This window comes from Schistosoma mansoni, chromosome 2, assembly GCF_000237925.1.
Source record: "Schistosoma mansoni strain Puerto Rico chromosome 2, complete genome".
Taxonomy (NCBI): Eukaryota; Metazoa; Platyhelminthes; class Trematoda; order Strigeidida; family Schistosomatidae; genus Schistosoma; species Schistosoma mansoni.
Genome location: NC_031496.1, coordinates 13,111,661 through 13,132,862, shown reverse-complemented (window position 1 = coordinate 13,132,862; position 21,202 = coordinate 13,111,661). Strand labels below are relative to the sequence as shown.

General features: G+C 31.8%; 1 protein-coding gene across 1 annotated transcript; it reads left to right on the top strand.

Annotated features, from left to right (window-relative positions):
• Positions 1-5,496: 5,496 nt before the first annotated feature.
• Positions 5,497-8,268, top strand: Smp_148210 (putative biogenic amine (5HT) receptor; the record flags this gene model as incomplete). Its single annotated transcript, XM_018795745.1, has 2 exons — positions 5,497-6,622; positions 7,970-8,268. Exons 1-2 carry the CDS (start codon positions 5,941-5,943, stop codon positions 8,266-8,268), a joined length of 981 nt encoding a protein of 326 aa, XP_018650026.1. The 5' UTR covers positions 5,497-5,940.
• Between the last annotated feature and the right edge of the window lie 12,934 nt (positions 8,269-21,202).

Below are 21,202 nucleotides of genomic sequence, written 5' to 3'. Positions count from 1 at the left end.
GTATTGATGCTCTCCTAATAGAACCAGACCAATCGGGAAAATTATTTTAACAAAATGTCAGAAATATTGTCAAACATAAAAACAACTTATCTAAATGTTGATTCAATTCAAATGTAACTAGATAATTATACCAAAAGTATTTGAAAGGTTGAAAGCTGCTGGATCTGGAATACTTCATCTTTACACTATACATAAAAAAACTATCAAAAAAATCATTTGGTTCAAGTTTTGATAGATCCAGATGTGCCTACCATATCACTGCTATATGTTTATCTTAATCTTATTAATAACTATTTAGAAAAGTCTTTGAATGCTCTTCAGGTAGCTCCTCTGAATATATTGAGTCCATTAAAAGTATAAATGACCTTTTTTCTATGTATTTTCTTTATTTGCGAACTTTTCACTAAATGAACCAGTTCCCTTCATTTTGAACTATATTTAAACTTACGGATTGGATACGATTATAACTAGATATTATCTAAAGGATATAATTCTCAGACGTACCTTGGATGTACATTTCACATTCAACAACGAATTCTACAACTAATAGATGGTATTACGACAGGATCCTCATTAGACCCGGTATCAGTGGACTTTTTTCTGCGTGTATTCATAACAAAGTATTTAAGGAGATAACAAGAGAGCTCAAGATGCATAAGAAATAAGCTGATGGTGTATATATCGTCCATGGCGAAGGTTTTGACTTTGAAAGTTGAGTAAAGACTTTTAATGACTTTCACCTATTCATCTAATCTACTCTGAAAAAAAAGAAGTAGAACCCAGTAATCTGTTCCTACACATTCTACCCACATGAGGGTATGCTGGAAATTGAGGCGAATCTGTCTACAAGTGATTTATATGAAATTTACAAAAAATATATCTCGTTCATTCCATCAGTTCCCGCAGCACAAAAATATGCACAGAATACCAAATGTAAGAGTAACTTCTATCCGTTAAATATAATTTTACTGACGACGGTTATCCTCTAAAGTTTATGACGATATATGGAAAATATATGAGAAGTGATTCGAAATTCATAGTTGTACTGAAGAAGAATATATACGCCCATCTGGAATGTGAGTGTAATATTTTCATAGTAACCCTAGATAAACGTTTGGTTGACATTTCATAAACCTTTACTGGAAGCATTCTGCAGTCGAATCTCAATGGTGAACACTTGTATATAGAGCAAATTATCTCACCGAAGCAATTTCATAAGCGTTTATTTGTTCACCTATTTCTATGGAGTTGTTCATATAGATCTTTCCTACAAGAAAATATCAAATGGTCACACAGTATCGAACTCATGATTTAAGACTGCCTGAAGGTGAATACAATTATTCTCCCTAGAAATTTTGACGATAAAGTCAGATCTAAGTATACAAAAAACAATTCTGTAGGTTACTTTATTGACATAGTTCTATATCCCTCTCTATTTCTGTATTATCCTTCACTTATTGCCTAGTGGTGTTTTGTTACCTATTTATTACCTTCACATCTTTAAATTACGTGTTATCTTATCCTTAATTTTCCAAATTCAATAACAATCACTCATTTCATTCTCTATATTATTATTATTACTATTATTATTCAATCTATTTTAGTCTCATTAATAATGACCTTTGATTGTTACATAGTCAACAAATTATCAGGAATGAAAATGAATATAAAATCTGACCAAAACCTCTTCTCCTGTAGTTTTGTATTTAACTCTCAGTCTAGTTTGTCTGATGTTTTTTATATACTGAAATAAACTTTGATATAATGAATAATGACAACATTTTATTTATAATTACTTTGTTTCATAAGAATAAAAGGAAACAACATTTCATTACAAAAAGAAACAGACGTCGAGTGCTTCCAGGATTTCCATGATGGTCTAGCTTCAAATAAATCATGATTTCAACTACATAGAATTACTAAAATCTCCACAAAACCCCCTTCTGACAAATTTGTTCATTGAAGTATATTATATTGTAGACAAATACTCGTATCACATCTAGCACTAGTCTAATTAGTTCATTTATTTCTAAGTGGGATTCTTTTTTTTTCAAAATGTTGTACATCATGATTGATTTATTCTGAATTAATTTTCTTATTTATGAATGTTTTATTATGTAAATTAATATTAGTTTTGTTCTTTTGTAAAACCTTGATTTATTCATAATTTTATAGTTGAAATCATGAGTCAATTGAAGCCAGGCCACCATGGAAAACCTCGAAGCACTGGAAGGTCGTTTCGTTCTATTGTGTGACTTCTCAACAGTGCGCATCCACGATCCCACCTCTCAAGATCCGAACTCAAGACCTATCAGTCTCACGCGTGCGCATTGGACTTTTATTCAAGTTTTAAAGTCCAGTCCAAAACATTTTTTAAAACGCAAGTATCCAAATAGTATTATTAGCTCCTGTAATATATTAACCCTGTAACAAATAGTCTATGTATAGTTTGTACCTTACTGAATATATTTTGTTATTGTTATGAAATATTATGATAGATGTTTATATTCGGCCTACACTCTTTACTTGTAAACAAGTAATTATGATTGAATTATTTTGCTGTCCACTTAATCTTCACCAAAGGTTATGTCTAATTTTCTTGTGAAGATATAAAAATTAGGCAAATGATTTGATTTGTAATAGTTACTATATTTATTCATCTCCTAGTCTATTCCTAAATTGTGGCTTAATAAAATGGATTTTCCTTTATTTATGTTGAAAAGAATTATCTGTAATTGCCTTCTATGTACATTTGCAGTGTAACTCGACCCGAATCAAAGTTGACAAAATTGTGATAAATAAAGCTGATTTCCTTCAGAAACTTATGTACTTATAGGAATAGTTTGCTCACGAAATTTGCGATAAAAAAGTAGTAGTGTAGTGATCGAAAACACAGGGAGGGACACCTAAATGTACTTTAATTCATTACAGAATATTTTGCTAAAATCTGAGAACCATATGGTCAATACTTTATTTGCAAAATATCCATCAGCTGTCTCAGACTTTGTTGCTCCTTCGTCTCCATAGCAACCACTCACTGTTGTCATTCGCTTTGATTTTCTCAACCTTCTGTCGCCGAGCATTCCACTCTCGATTGGCGATACACACTGCTTTTATCTGTCGACATCAGTAGCACACACCACAGTAGTATTGCCTTAAAGAGTTTGAATCAAGCAACAGATAAAAATCATTAAATTTATGATTATGAATAGCTACATCGTTAGCTAATAAAATCTACTTACTATCACTTTGTATTTTCATTAAAACCACTCGAATGAATGTGATAAAGTGCCTCTTAATGTCTCCTGAGCTTGTCATGTCTATTGCGATTAATTTTCAGGATCGCCCCAACAGAATGTTAACTAAATGTAATCAAATACACAACAATTTCATTATTTATCATATAAAAACTGCAAATTTTGCCACCTATTCATCATATACTTTCCATTATTTTCAGACAATTCTGCAGTATCTACATCGAATGCTCTCAATAACAGTGACAAACATATATATATATATATATATTTGTCAGACGGAACAGAGCCAATATGGAGCAATCTTTCACAATAATATATCGTGTTAACAGCAGTCTACCTAATCCCGTCAGAATGAGAATACTGCAGACGGCTGAGGCAATCGCTATTCGGATCAAAAAGCCAGAGCTTTGCATCCAAAAGAAATATGTCCAGCCGTTCCTTTTACCCTGGCCAACTTCGGGGTCAACTTGTTAATAATCAATTTTGTAATATGGTGACATTAATTTGATTAATGTTCATTTTTATATCTTAAACTTATTTATTTTATCTACACATCTTACCAGTCATTATTATTATTATTATCACACTAACTAACCTTTTAGAGAAATTTATTCAGCATCCATCCCTATCTACTATATCTGACCTAAGTCGTTATTCTACATATTACGTAATTTCTGATTTGTGGTCCCATTATTCTATCTCACCCCATGTCAACTATATTTATTCTGATCATTTATCTTACGATTTTATTTCACTCACTTAAAAACTGATTCATGTTAACACTTCATATTAGTCAGCTCCAACATAGACGATTCGATTTTATTTGATATGACAAACAATCCTTGATTCGTATGTTACAGTTTCTTAAACGATGTACTCTGCCTTAAACTTGGTCAATTTTCTATGGATTATTAATTTGGATATGATAATTGTAGAACCTGATGAGAAGTTATTGAAAAGAATATTCCTCGTTCATATATTTGTTTTAATTTGATGGAAATTTTTCAGCGATTAAAATAAGAAATAGACAGTGATATATGCTAGTGTTAGTTTTTTCATGTGGTAACAACTCAGTGGATTATTTACTTCAAAAAGTAGGTACAAGGATTAAACTGTTAATATTAAGGAGCTACGAGTAAGATGTTTTGTCTTTGGACTTGACAAAACGTGATCAGAAATTATTGAAAAGAATATTCTTCGTTCATATAATTTTGTTTTAATATGATGGGAATCTTTCAGCGGTATATATATATATATATATATATACAGAAGACTGATGTTTGATTGTAATCGTGGCCTCTTTACCGAGGAAACGAACTAGATGCTGCTTTTATTTAGACTTATTTACGAAATATAGCATGAATTGAAGATATTCAAACTCATTGATTGAAATAGATTTTTGTATGTTTCCTTAAAACTCTCAATTAACATGATATGTAATTTTAAAAAAAACTCTTCATAAATTATTTTCTATTCCAACGAATAAAGTTTCCTTGTACATATAAGAACACACCTATACACACAAAGCTGATATTTTTGGTCAGTAGATGTATATTTGTATGTCATGTGTGTAATACTACTACTACCACTACTACTAATAATAATAATAACATAGAGGGATACAAGCAAACAATACCAAATGAATAGAATAAAGAGATGATAATTTGTTGATAGATTTTCCCAACTTGACTGAACACCATGTAAGTGAAATAAGTTACTATGTTCTTATTTTTTTGAGTTTTTACAAATCATATATATATATATATATATATATATATATATATATATATATATATAGACATACTTCATATATAAAACACTAAAGTACATTTCTTCTAAGAAACTTGACCCTTTAAAAGAATAAGAGAAGAACCAATATAAACAGTAATTTTTCCTCTTTTATTTTCTTGTTTCTATGTGTACATAAATTTTTCTTTATTTTTTTTTGAATGAAAGAAATAGATGATTTATAGTTTAGACAATATTTAATACCATGCAAACATAACTACGATTTGAATTCAATCTATACTCACGTGTTTATTATCAGACATACATAATAGATTAGTCTGACCAATGAAATTCATTAAATACTATGGTGATTACTTTTTTTTCAATAGGCGAATAATAATAATCATTCAATGTGTATATGTTTGTATGTATCAGTAACTAATATGTATATATATATATATATATATATCTTATATTAATTAAATTATCATTATATAGATCTATAATGGATCAAAAATTACGGATCAACTTTACCTATACAAATGTATCGTTGTAATGATCTTTTTTAATTTCCAATTTGTTTAACCACTTTCAATGTTCAATAATATGAGATTCTAAATACATCTTAATATATATCTATATACCCATACATATATACGTAAAAACGTACTATACTACTCATGCAAGATGTAATTGGATCTTACCTATAATAATAATAGTAGCTATTATTATTACTAAGCATATAATATAATGAAAATGCATATGGATACTATTTGTCAATACAATTAAATATGGGAATTAATCATGAATTTAAAAAAAAATAAAACTTAAATAAAATCAAAGATCAAAATAAATGCAGACAAAAATAGAGAGAAACAATTTTGATCAATATAAACCCAACCAACAAAATTGATCGAAATCAATAAATAAGAGAGAGAGAGAGAGAAGAAGAAAAATGATACCGATTGAGGATACTAATAATAATATTAATATTAGTACTAGTATGAATAAAAGTAAAGAAGTGTTATTATCAACACCATTTGTCAACACAATGATTATAATCGGTATATTTTTAACTATTTGCAGTATTTGTACATTTATTGGTAATCTCTTAGTAGTTTTAGCTATTGGATTAGTAAAAAAATTACGTACACCAAGTAATTTTTTAATTGTTAGCTTAGCTGTAAGTGATTTATTAGTTGGTTTATTAGTTCAACCATTAGCAACATTACGTGAATTATATGGTTATTGGCCATTTGGTGAAGGTATGTGTGATATGTTCATTTCATTTGATGTATTAATGTGTACAGCATCAATTTTAAATTTATGCGCTATATCAATTGATCGATATTTAGCAATTACTCGTCCATTACGTTATGCAGCAAAACGTACACCAAAACGTATGATGATAATGATATTATTAGTATGGTTATTTTCAGCATTGATTAGTATACCACCAATGTTTGGATTCAAAGAACCATTTGTTACTGGTTTATGTGAATATAGTTCAAATATTATTTATCAAATCTATGCTACATGTGGTGCATTTTATATTCCATTAATTGTAATGCTTATATTATATGGACGTATACTTATATTAGCACGTAATATGGCACATGCTGATGCTAAACAACAACGTGTTGCGGAATCGGTCACACAAACTAATGCACATAGTTCCTTAGAAAGTGAACCACCAGAACAATTGAAATTCGAACATATGCAAAAATTAAAACAGGCTGCTGCCACCACAACCACCACCAACATGGTAGAAAATAAATCTGACGTATTATTACCGCTTAATAATGAACAGAATAATAGTGTTTATTCATCTAACAACTCCACTAAAGAGAAATATCCTTTACCCCCATCAGAATTATGTCGACGGCGTAAACCACGTCCATTAAGAAGACTTAGTTATGGTGATGAACTCCTTATTAAGAAATTAGTGGATATTAATGTAAAGAATGTAAGAAAACCAACTGGTACTTCTGAATGCTCATCTACGATGTCGTCTATTGAACAGTTTGAACAACATGTTAAAGAATTGAAACAGTTAAGAACGGAATTTTTCGCTGCCCCATATACGAGGCATTCAATTACTATCAGTGTAACACAATTGAAAAATCGTAATGATCATAAAGAGGATGAAAATTTCTCATCTTTAAATACTTATACTTTTAATAATATCCATGATAATAATGGTAGTTTACAACAACAAGAACAACCGGTGACATTGGTACCTAAAAATAAGCCTCTATTATTGACTGATTCTAACCGATCGAGAAATTCAATATTTTCACCACCTCTCCTATCAGTATCACATTATTTTGATGAATCTAGCTATATGAATAGCTTAACACAAATTTCTGAGGTTGCACCAAATCCATATACTTCTAATGATAATCATAGAGATGACAATAAAAATAACCTTGAGGAATATAGTAGTAATTTAATGTTAATATCACAAGAAACTACTCCATTAATAGTTAATAGTACTGATATGCCGTTTACTACAGGTATTAGTGATATAAAGAGAGATTTTTACTATTCATCATCATTTGGTACACCATTAATTGGACCTAAATCTACTACCATGCATCCAGCACGTCCACGACAGAGACCATTTCATACACCAAGAAGATCATTTACTGCAGCCAATGAATATATACCCATAAATCGTCCATTTATATTAGATTTACCTAATTATGCAATTGATCGACGATGTAGTTCACCGTCTACATCACATTATTTTCCTTGGAATCATATAATTAATCGTAACATTAGAAAAGATGCACAAAACTCTTTGGGTTTATTCACAAATACCCGGACAACTACAACCACTACAACAATTACAAATGATAACGAAAATGCAATGACTACTAATGATAATCATAATAACACTGGAAAAGTTAATCACATCAATGTATATCAAATGTCATTCAGTTCTAATCAGACGGAAAATTATATCATGGTTAATCAACCAGGAAGTTTAGTTGGCTCAAATTGGGTGTGTCCTAAATTGCCACCGGTGAAAAAACGTAATTCACGTCATCAAAATGAATCGAAAGCTGTTAAAACACTTGGAATTATTATGGGATGTTTTTGTCTATGCTGGTTACCATTTTTCATTATTGCAGTAAGTTTTTTATTAAATTATTATTATTATTCGTATTATTTTGAATTAAAAGTACATGGCAGTTTGGTAAATCATTTTACATTACAACCGACTTATTATTATTATTACTTTATAAACACATGCTATTTATTACCGTTTTGTTTATAAAACCGCTTAAGGTGATCCAGGTATAAACGGAGGTAAATAGGCTGTTTGTGAATCACTAATAAGATTATTCAATTAACAAAAACTGTGATAATGTTCAAGTAAAGAAAGGAAATGGAGTTTAACATACATGTAATTATTTCATTAGATTTACTAATGGTTTGTTTTTGTAAAACAGTAAATTTGAATCATCAAAGAATTCTCTTTTTGGAAGATAAAAATATTCTCTGGTGATCACAATCTTGATGATCATTCCTTGATTGAACGAGGTCATAAACGATGATTTAGTTTAGAATGTATATTTCATTCTGTCACTTTTTGAATGAGCTCTAAATTTTGTGAATGAATATAGTCGTTGACAACATTTGAAACAATGGTCCGTAGATTTGAATCTAATTAGTGAATTTTATGATACATCTAAATTGTTCAAAAAGAAGGTGACAGTGCCATTTTAATTTATCATAGACTACAGAGTAGAGTTAGAACTTTTAAACATATAATCTAAAGTTTGTAGTACACGGAAAGCGTAATTGACCATGAGTTTGGAGATATTATATTCTAATGTTCACAACTGATACCATGTTAAAACCTATGATCATTAATATTAAGGATAAAATTGCAATTTCAAGAAGATATAATTTCAGAACTTAAGCTAACTATCACTATTTATATTTAATTGTTAATTATTGGAGTAAAGTATTTAAAATTCAAACTAACGTTAGTACCTACCTATTTACATACTCCTTCTACCCCTCATGGAGTAGCATAGGCTACTCACTAGCATTCTCCATCAAACTCTGTCCTGGGAAATCCATTCCAGTTTTTTCCAGCTGCTGTTCATCTTTTTTACGTTTGCTTCCAATTCTCGAAGCAGTGTGTTATTTGGCCTTTCTCTTTTTTGTTTCGTTTTAGTCTATGTTATTACCAATCTCATTTGTTAATTATATTCAACAATGACTCTATTTTCAATGAATTTAAACTGTAATATTATTTGAGACAAGATTCCTTCAAATAATCTAACTGTTTTGAGAATTAGTATACAGATTAATAAGTTGAGAATGTTATATACACATTATTATTAGTACCCTAAGGCTAATTTCGTCTATGGAATAGTTGGCCAACGAATATAATATTTAAATAAAATTTGAAATGAACATGGAATTAAGCTGTGAGATAATGCAAGAAATCTAGTTGATTGCTTTTTAATGGAGAAGTAATAATGTTTAATGTTCAGTATCAATAGAATGAAAGCCCTACCATCCTTATCAGTTAATTCAGCACCATCAAAGACGCATCCACTAACTACTGTTCATATTATTACTACATTTCTTTATTCACGTCTGTAATAATACTGCAGATGTCACCCAATGATCCCGTTGTTGATATTTTTAACGGAATTTCTGACCAATATTTGTTGACATCCAGGCATATTACAGGGACAGCTTTAATGTTGTTATTTTACTTTGGCATTAACACCGACATTAAGATACAAGCCCCAAATAGAACGAAACAATCACCCTTAATTTTACTGCTGGTCACAACTAGTCTATTCTATGTAGCAGTAGTAGTACCAGTAGCAATAGTAGTAATAGCTAATGTCATATTCCACTTGATTTGACTTTATTAGGAAGAACGAAATTCAATCTGGTGGCCGAAAGTCAGTTGTTCAAAATAAGTTTTTAGTTTCGCCTTAATAGTCAATCAAAATTTAAAACATTGTTTTGAGATTTTCTAGTAATTATCTAAATTTCTTTTTATACCTAGTTAGTTAAATGTCAAAACCAATATAAATAAAAATAATATGTTCTTAATATCTCAATAAGTAGAAAGATTAAATTTTCTGACGTTTCGTGACTCGATGTAAGCCACTTCTTTAGAGAATAAATAACCAGGTTAAATTAAGTGAAGTTTAAATGGCACCATTTAATACTAGTACCATAGTACTATTTAAACTTCAGTCCATTTAATTTGGTCATTTATTCTCTGAAGAAGTGACTTACATTGAGTAACGGAAAGTCATAAAATTTGATTTTTCTACTCACTGGGATATCTTTACTTACTTACTTACTTACACCTGTTACTCACAATGGAGCATAGGCCACCGACCATCATTCTCCAACCAACTCTATCCTGGACCTTCCTTTCTAGTTCTATCCAGTATTTGTTTATTTTTCTCATGTCTATCTCCATTCCTCGGCGTAATGTGTTCGTTAGCCTTTCACTTTTCCGCTTCCCTTCAGGATTCCAATTTACAGCTTGCCTCGTGAAGGAGGTTGGTGGTTTCCTCAGTGAATGTCCGATCCACTTTCAACGTTTTTTCCTAATTTCCGCTTCAGCTGGAAGCTGGTTTGTCCTCTTTCACCGTAGGCTGTTGCTGATGGTATCCGGCCAATGGATGTTGAGTATGTCGCGTAGACAACTGTTTACAAGTACCAGTATTTGTTTGATGATGGTATAAGTAGTTCTCCACGTTTCAGCTCCTTACAGTAGGACTGTCTTGACGTTCGTATTGAAGATTCTCACTTTGATATTGGTTGACAGACAGTTGTTTCGAGTTCCACATGTTTTTCAATTGTAGGAATGCTGCCCTTGCTTTGCCAATCCTCGCCTTTACATCTTCATCAGATCCTCCTCGTTCATCTATGATGCCTCCCAGCTACGTGAATGCTTCCACCTCTTCCAGAGTTTCGCCATTAAGTGTGATTGGGTTGTTGTTCTCCCTGTTGTATTCGAGAATCTTGCGAAGTCCAAATCGTCTAATTGGTTCTGAGACGTCCATCGTATCCGTGTTTCCCCTCAGATGTCGAAGTCTTCATAATCCAGTCATTCACCAGAAGAAAGAAGAATGGGGAGAGAGGACAGCCTTGTCTAACTCTGGTCCCTACTGGAAATGCATCTGTTAACTGTCCTCCATGCACGACTTTGCACTGTAGTCCATGGTATGAGTTTTGGATAATGTTGACAATCTTTTCAGGAACTCCATAGTGTCAAAGAAGTTTCCATAATGTTCTCCGGTTCACACTGTCAAATGCCTTCTCGCAGTCAACGAAGTTGATGTATAGCGACGAATCCCACTCAACTGATTGTTCCACGATGATCCGTAGTGTCGCGGTTTGGTCTGTGCAAGACCGATCGTTACGGAATCCAGCCTGTCGATCTCGAAGTCGAGCGTCTATTGCATCTTTCATCCGGTTCAGCAACACTCTGTTGAAAACATTTCCTAATACTGACAAAAAACTGATGCTTTTGTAATTCTCACATTCGCTCAAATCTTTTTTTGGTATCTTCATGAGGTATTCTTCCTTCCAATCCGTTGAAACTTGTTTCCCTTCCAAAATCTGTGTGTGCTGCTTCAATGTCCGGTGGATTCAATGGAGCTTGTCTATTCAGCAGTGTGTGGAGCATTTTCTTCTTCGTGACAGGAGTACAGCAGTATCTCTCCCGTACCTAGCCTTTGCTATCCAGCTTGGGTCTAATGTGTTTCGCTCATTCCAAGTACTGCCAATTTGTATCTCCTCATTTCCACTGATATTTGACTGGTCTTTCCGGTCTCTCACATTGTCAGGACTTTCCATGTACCTATAAAAATTGTTGCTCTGGTTGTTAGAAGAGGCCTCGTGACTTCCGAAAAATCTCGGCTTTCATCATGAGTTATCATAATTATTCCTTCAATTTCCAGGGCAGAGTTTAAATGATGTGAATTATTTCTTCTGGTTAGCGTTTCTTTAGCGAGTTAGTTCTTCTTCGGGATGGGGTTGCTGACGACATGTCCAACCCTCCTCCGTTACCCATGCTTGTGACCAGCATTAACTCTAGAAGACCTATAGGCGGAGTTGATTGGGATATCATAAATATTTTATTTTTATTTATAATAATCTACCTATTGCTCATTTTATTTAAAATTATCAAGTCAAACCTTGATAATGATACCTATCAAAACCAATAGTTTATTACTATGATTATTATTATTTTGATAAGATAAAATGAAATTCTTTTCTATGATGAATATTTTTTTGAGTTGCAATATTCTTCCAAATAATTATCAGATTGTAATTTTGTAATTTTTAGTTTTAATTATAGACATAATGCGTCTATAACTCTATTCATTTGTTCAATATTTTATCCTTACTTGTTTAACAATCTAATTCTCAACCAGTCACATAATACTTTTATCATGAACAAAAAGAAATGTCTCCTATCTTGGAACATAATATTAAGTGACGTAAAAGTAGGTTGAAAGTATGCTAGCTGCTATCAAAACCAGTCTTTGCATTAACTCATTAAGTCCCTCGTTTGGCTTTTGCCAACTTACGTCACCTATGGCGAAGACGAGATATCCGTCTATCAATTAACGGACGAGTATACTGCACAGCATTTCGCTCTGTTCTACTTTACGGCTGTGAAACGTGGCCATCAAGAGTAGAAGATACTCATAAGGTACTAGTATTTGACCATAGATGTCTTCGAAATATTGCTTGCATCTGCTGGGATCACCGGGTAAGTAATAGTGAGGTTAGACATAGGGTATTCGTAAATGATGGTAAATCAGTTGATGAGGTTGTGAATCTTCATCGACTGAGATGGTTGGGCCACGTATTATGTAGGCCTGAACACCTATTACCACAGCGTGCAATGCTGACTTGTATTGGCAATGGTTGGAAGAGAGTTAGGGGCGGCCAAACCAAAACGTGGCATCAGTGCTTGAAGTCGCTAATTTCTATTCTAAGCCAGGTTGTTAGATGCAGACTACCTGGTTGGGGTCCACGTGACTATCATAACCAATGGTTGGAGACTCTGGGTGACATGGCTCAGAATCGATCACAATGGCGTAGGTGTATACACTCTTTATCTTTCCTTAAATCTTGGGATTAAAATTGTTTAATATCTGTCTTTCTTCCTGTACTATATCCTTATATACAACCTTTCTTTTATATATTGCCACCACTAAATTAACTACTTCTATGAATCCGGTGTTCGTCTTGTTGTGCTAATCAGGAATGGCAACTTGGACCGATGCATATATGTGCCTGGTCCTACGTTGTAGCTGACTGACTGACCCTCACTATTAGTCTCTTAACTGTTGATAGATCTAGACTATCTGATATGGGCACTCTGAATAGTTATCACTGACTGTTCATTATAGATAACACTACGTAAAGTAAATCACAACGTTTTAGATGCATCATTTATATTTCTTCCCCCAGACACTAATTTCCAATAATAATCCGTACCTTCTATTCCGTAAACACATTCCTTCTTTTTATAAAACAGTTTCCATATTTTTAACTTTTTTTCACAATCATAAATACTGATATTTCTCCAACTATCATATAATTCATTTTAATACTTTCATCTCTTTGAGTTAATATGATGTGAAATTTTGAATTGACGTTCATCTACAGAACTTAATAAGTTATTTATGACCAACTGTAGTCAAATCAAATGATGACTTTCTTTATTCATTATAGTGAATAGGTTATACAGTCGAATGTAGTATCAAATATAATTTTTCACATATAATGACTTCTCTATACTCGGCGCCCAATTTTTGTCATGCTATTCGTTGTAACCTCGACGAATATTCGTATAAATGTAGTATCAGTTTTACATTTAAAAAAAAATCATTTCCAACATCTTAAATAAACTTTCGTTAGTTATTCAAGCCAACCAAATCCCTATTCTTATGAAACTTATGATCTACGATGGATTTATTTGATGAAATTTACACATTCACTAGTTGTCTACTAAACTTATGATAATACCATATATTATATAATAAAAGAAAATGTTAAAATATATATCTCATTGTGGATCAAATAATTGTTATATCCCGTGGAGAATTATGAATGGTAACTTCGAGAACTATTTATAGACCAACATGATACGTATATTTCCTATTGTATAATTGTTAAGTAACTTGACTATTCATATTCATGTTCTTTTTATTATAAGCTTTATTTTGACCTATGAGGTATTATGATACGATTTACCATTCTTGAGTTATCCCCAGTCTATTGATTACTGTTCCCCCTATTCACAGACACATTTGACCAAATCTTGTACAAATGTTATTCTCTATTTTATGGCACGATGTGATCTGTTTGCTTGGTATATAAACCCAGTATGATTGAGAATAATGATTCATATTGCAGAGGCTTTTATTGGTGTTCTGGGCTTAACTGGCTGGGCTAGGCAGAATGCAGGACCGAGTAGTACTCAAGACTGCTCATGCGGCTTCTGTGTATCATTGGGCGATCAAAAAATTCACTCCTCTCTAATTGGCGGTCTTATAATGTCATATATTAATAAGACACACGTTATAACAATAATGATAAAACAGTTATTTCTTTTTCTTTTCCACGAAAAGAACCCTTCTCTAAAATAATCTTTCTTATTTTGATGTCTTCATGGGTATATTCTGTTTCCTAAAACATCATCAATATATAAATGGTATATATTCATTCATTCGTTTACTTTTGATTGTCTTCTCCCTGCAATGAATCTAATAATCATTTTTATTAATATAATGTTAACTTATGACCAGTATTTCGAATATTGACTTTTATAATTATAGATCAGAGGGGGGTTTTGTGGAGAATTTAGTATTTTCACAGTTGAAATCATGAGTCAATTGAAGCTAGACCACCATCGAAAACCTGGAAGCACTGGACGGCCGTTTTGTCCTATTATGGGACTCCTCAGCAGTGCGCATCCACGATCCCGCAATTATATTAAACAATAAATGGAAAAAAATTTTTTTTCTTTTCTTTGAAAATCAATAAAATTTTACTAAATTTAATTAATTCATATTGTCATAAACCTAATGGTTATCTACATCTACTAAGAAATCAATAAAATATATTATAGTATCATATATATGACTTAGCTAAGAATATCTTATTCATAATGATAATTAAGGATCTTTTGTTTTGCATCATTTGAGATCTTGAAGATATGTATTGTTGAAAGAATTCAGATTCAGACTATGAATTTTTCAAGTATCATCTGACTTACAGTAGTTTTTCAATTGATATCTATTAGCAACAACAAATTATCTACAAATTGAATTGATTTTCATAAGTTACCTAACAAAATAATGATGATTCATGGTTTATCAGTCGTATTTTCTTTTCACGTATTCACATAGTATTGTTTGTTTGAATCTTCCAATTGATGTTTAGGAATGCAGTTGATCAGTCTCTTATTGATATATGTGCATACTGTGCGTATTGTCTCGACATAGCCTTAATTCACAAGCATTATAAGCAAAAATGGGTAGATAGTGTCTAGAAGTGGAATCCAAGGGGCGCGTTCCAGGACTCAGGAGTCAGTAGCTGAGTGGATAACGTGGTGGAGTTTGAAGCAAAAGGTATTGGGCTTGATTCCCAGAGTGAACATCAACTATGAGATACAGGTGCATCCAGCTGACCAGTCACAGATAGGACGAAACGCGCGTCCTGGATTTTACTGTTAGCCACTATTCATTTTTGTTCATATTAACTTATTGATTTTATATGGTTCTTCTTATTAAAGTATGAATTATGCTAATAGAAAATAGATTTCTTTTTAAAATTCACTGATCAATATATTGTTTAATAAAACATAATTGAATTTCTTCTGGTTTGTTTTCTCCCCTCTCTCTCACATTTGACTAATCCTTGTAAATTTTTTTTGTTATTGGAGAGTGGGAACAAAAAAGAAGTATATCGAAGAACGACGGCAATTATAACAATAACAGAAACAATAAATAATATGAGAACCGATGATACTTTTTTTCCTAGACTTATTTCGTCCAAATTCGAAGTTTATTGATTTTTCTTTATATCTTTAGATGAACATTTTTAATATACCTCTCAGTCAGACATCTTATACTATGTTCAGACTAGAAATTCACTAAAGAGATATATACTATGAAAGTAAAAAGTTTGTTACCAGGAGGTTTTGCCAACATGAAGTCGTATTGATAAGCTACCCATTATATATCTCTCTATATATATGTATTTCCTCCACTTGTTACATGGATATTTACCTGTTCATCTTATCAGACTAGGTATACGATCACAGTAAATCTTTTTGTTGAAATAATGATCTTGAGAAGAGTGAATTACGGATTGAGAGTGATCAATCCCTTGTTTTACTATCTATCTCATTTACATATTCTATTTCATAATGTTCATTTGTATGGTTTATTCAACTGTCATCATTCAGTTGATCATATTGGATATAAAAAGAAATTGTGCCTAAATATTATTTCTTACAGCTTATACTTCTCTGTTTTCACTTATTCACTTGTAAATTTATAACTATATTGAATTCTTTTGGCAGCATTAAACAAATACCAAACATTTACAAGACTTTAAATTTTATTTCAATCTATCTATAATAGTCTTTTAGTAAAGCTTTGTTTAAGTCAGTTAGGTGTGGCTAGTAAATATTTTATTACTCAGGTAACATTGTTTTAAAGTAAACAATAGACAATTACCATAACGTTTGCATGCAAAGTATCTAAACATTAAGTTAACTAGTGAAGTAAGAATTTCTTAAATAATCTTAATTTTAAGTGACTGACATTCTTAAATGAAAATTTCAATCTATTGCATTAGCAATCACATGTAAAAGGTTTAAGATATTCTGTATGTTATATAGTTGAGATCATGAGTCCATTGAAGCTAGACCACCATGGAAAACCTGGAAACACTGGACAGCCGTTTCCTCCTATTGTGAGACTCCTCAGCAGTGCTCATCCACGATCCTGTTTCGCTAGATTCGAACCCAGGATCTATCAGTCTCGCGCGTGAGCGCTTAACCACTAGACCACTGAGCCGGCATCCGACGGTGTTAATATCTAACTTCAACCAATCCTCGAAATTGAGCAACCATGTGTTGTCAAATTATTAAAATACAAACAGAACTCACTTGAATTTGAATCGAAACTCTTTGAATAGCTAAGTAATATATGGATTAACCCTAATACCATATGAAATACAGATTTGCTCTGCCTATGGTTATGACGTTGAATATAGCCATATGAAATATATTTTGATCATTTCTATAAAATATCTCTTAACGTAGATCGCAGATCTACTAAAATCACTACAATCTCCACAAGCCCCTATTCTAATAATATACTTATATGTTTCACAAAAATCCTTGACTCCTTATCATTAAGAACAAGTTGATATTCAAAAGTGCTGGATTGTAGACACATTTAATATCCAAATATATAAAGCTTTATAAGCAAAACAAAAACAGATATTGTTCTTGATTTAATATAATATAACATAAATTCTCCTTAGACAAATCCTGATGGCTATAATTTGATAATATTGAGTGTACCAAGAGTAATCTACTGAAATATAAAAACTACGATTTCTGAGAAAATTGTTTTACAGTTTAATTTTTCGGACTATAACGTTGTGCTTTCAGTTAAATTGACCAGTTAATAGTTACATAGTTCTGATGTAAATTTAAATCACTGGTTAGAACATTGAACTGCTATTTCGTCCAAGTGTTAGACTTTTCAAAAGTTTGAACAAAGAACTACATCAAGGGGTTGAACTCAGGCTCTCTATGTTTTGCAATAGGCTAGTTTCCATTTAGACTATGTGACTGAAGTCTCATTGTCGAAATTTTCAAATTTAGTAGATCTGCGATCTACGTTAAGAGATATTTTATAGAAATGATCAAAATATATTTCATATGGCTATATTCAACGTCATAACCATAGGCAGAGCAAATCTGTATTTCATATGGTATTAGGGTTAATCCATATATTACTTAGCTATTCAAAGAGTTTCGATTCAAATTCAAGTGAGTTCTGTTTGTATTTTAATAATTTGACAACACATGGTTGCTCAATTTCGAGGATTGGTTGAAGTTAGATATTAACACCGTCGGATGCCGGCTCAGTGGTCTAGTGGTTAAGCGCTCACGCGCGAGACTGATAGATCCTGGGTTCGAATCTAGCGAAACAGGATCGTGGATGAGCACTGCTGAGGAGTCTCACAATAGGAGGAAACGGCTGTCCAGTGTTTCCAGGTTTTCCATGGTGGTCTAGCTTCAATGGACTCATGACTTCAACTACAAAATTATCAAACTATCAAATTAACAGATTACTAAACTATTGCTTAATCAAGTATGATGGTAACAAAATTGTTATTATATTTTATATGATAACCTAGCGTGAACAAAATTTGATTCATTATCTAATAAATTAGTCGAGCAATATTAATAATAATAATGGGAAAATCAATATTATGGAACTTCATAAGCTAAGTCAGCGTCTATACGTATTAATTGGTTGTATATTTGTCGATTCGTATTTGAAAAATGATACGTATATATGCTTACGAAAAATTGTATATATATATATATGTGGGTATCAATGTTTGTGAAGAGGTATGTATAAACTTTTGTTGTTTTCTTTTTTAATACATAAACTCGTAAATACAGTATTGAAAAGTGTTTGCCAGAAAATTTTGTTCAACTAAGTAATGACCCCAAAAATCTGACTTGTTTTCAAGGTGACAATTAACAAATTAGTTTGTTTGTCTTAAATAAGGACAACAAAGTATATTTGGTGATGATTTTTGTAATAAAACAAAACGAAAACAAACACAAATGGTGGAAAAAAATAATTAAAGTGAACTATTGAGGTTTGAATGGATAGAAAACGATGTTATCGTTTGATGATAAACTATAAATTATAGTATTTTTATATAGTTGAGATCATGAGTCAATTTAAGCTAGACCACCATGAAAACCTAGAAGCACTGAACGGCCATCCCATCTTATTGTGGAACTCATCAGCAGTGCGCATCCACGATCCCGCTCCACGTGATTCGAACCCAGGACCTACCACTGTTGAGGAGTCCCACAATAGGACGAAACGGCCGTCCGATGCTTCCAGGTTTTCCATGGTGGTCTAACTTCAATGGACTCATGATCTCAACTATATAAAATTACTAAAATGTCCACGAACCCCCCTCTTATACATTACAGGTGGATTTAAAGTGAGAAGTTATCAAATGTTACACACTTCTCATACGTATTGTTAATTAGTAGCATCAAAATATATTGTAATTAGATATTTTTAAGAAGATGAAATAAAAAATATGACGAATAGTTTACACCATGAGTTAATGTAATCCTTTTTCGTAATAGAGTTTACTTAGTTATATGTTTTCATCATTCTATGCACACCCATTTCTATAGCTTGTTATTACTTACTGATATATAAGATTTATTCAATCGTTTCTAGTTTCTAGTTACTACTATCTTCCGATTCATGTGAACATATTGCCAGAAAGCATTCAAATAAAGTTAATTGAAGTCTACTGGCAAAAGAAGAGAAAGTGGAAAAAACCGCGCTGAAATAACAGTACATCAGACCGGATAACATGACGTGATCACTTGTTAAACAAACTGTATATGACAGATTATTGTACGCAAATAGTTTCAGTAACTTCTCTGATTGTAGCTTTGAATGATATGACCTTTTGAATTGTTATGAGCATTAATTACATCATCATATGTTCACTAGTTTAAAGAGAGATATAAAGTTTTCTGCTGACTGAAGCTTACTTATGTATTATTGGTTACCCAAAGCACTCAAATCTCACTAAGTATTTCTCAGGTTTGAACATTGTACCACCTAGTTCCGAATGGTCAGGTGAGTAGTATCACTCAAATTAATATGAACAATATATCTCAGTCTATCAAATGAGCAAATACATTATTATGTTGACTAATTCCAAACATTTAACAGTCCCAGTTTTACCATTGATTCGAAATTCGTTAAACGTTATATGAAGTACATATCTGATTTTAATCAGATTGAGTCATTTCATTTAAGTATGAATTATGTAACTTGGTATGCTCTTCCTTATAACAGGTCTTTAGTTAGTAATTTATAATTCACATTAACATCAAATGAAATTAGGTAAATTATTACAACTAATTTCAACAAAGCGGTTAGTTTTTCAACTTTATTTGTTCTCAATTTTTACGAATAAAACGAAAACACTCGAGTGTAGCAACAGTTTTTGAAAATCTGACGTGATTTACTAGTTTAATAGATATCAAGATGTAATGTTACACGAAGTAGGTTTTTGTTCGACAGAAATCATCAACAGCGATTCGATTAATGAAGTCTATGAACATAGTTTACCAATATAGTTGTCATATATGAAAAAAGTGAAACAATTAAATGATAAACAAGTCTGTATTCGTTGTAGATAATGAACAATGAGCTAGCAATAAACTATGACTGATAAATGCGAACTGAATAAAAAGATGAATTTCGTCAGGGACTGTTATTAGCCGGTGAACTACTGAAAGTTAGAAAACACTAAACAATTATCACTTCTTGGTAAGAGGCTACTTATTAGTACACACTCATAACCCACTATCTGTTTACATTAATAAAATGGTTATTGATATTGGTTGATATTGATTTCTTAACTCATTCAGAATCTGATAATGTAATATGCATTCTAACTTGATTATCAATGAATATCGCAGATCTGATTAGCAACTTTGTTTATTGTATAACACAGAAATTGTGATACAAACGTAGTAATTTAGTATACTACGCGATTATTATTTAGTTAAGAGGATGGCTTAACGATTGAAAAGTTTGACTTCTAGCAACTAAGTCAAAGGGTTGATCTTTAAGTATTGACTTTGGATCCGGATAATTATATTAATGTCTTTTAAGTTTCACTGGTTCTTTCATTGATGTTAGTTACAGAATAAAATCATTTTGAAATTCTACAATTCTTTTATAACAAATTAAGGGGTAGATAACAGAATCAAACTTAAAAGGATGTCTTTAGAATATCCAACAATTATTCAAACAGACAAATAATCTGAAGTCATTGAATTTAACTTGAATAGCCAGTGCTACATTGTATTTTAAGATGAATATAGTTAACTA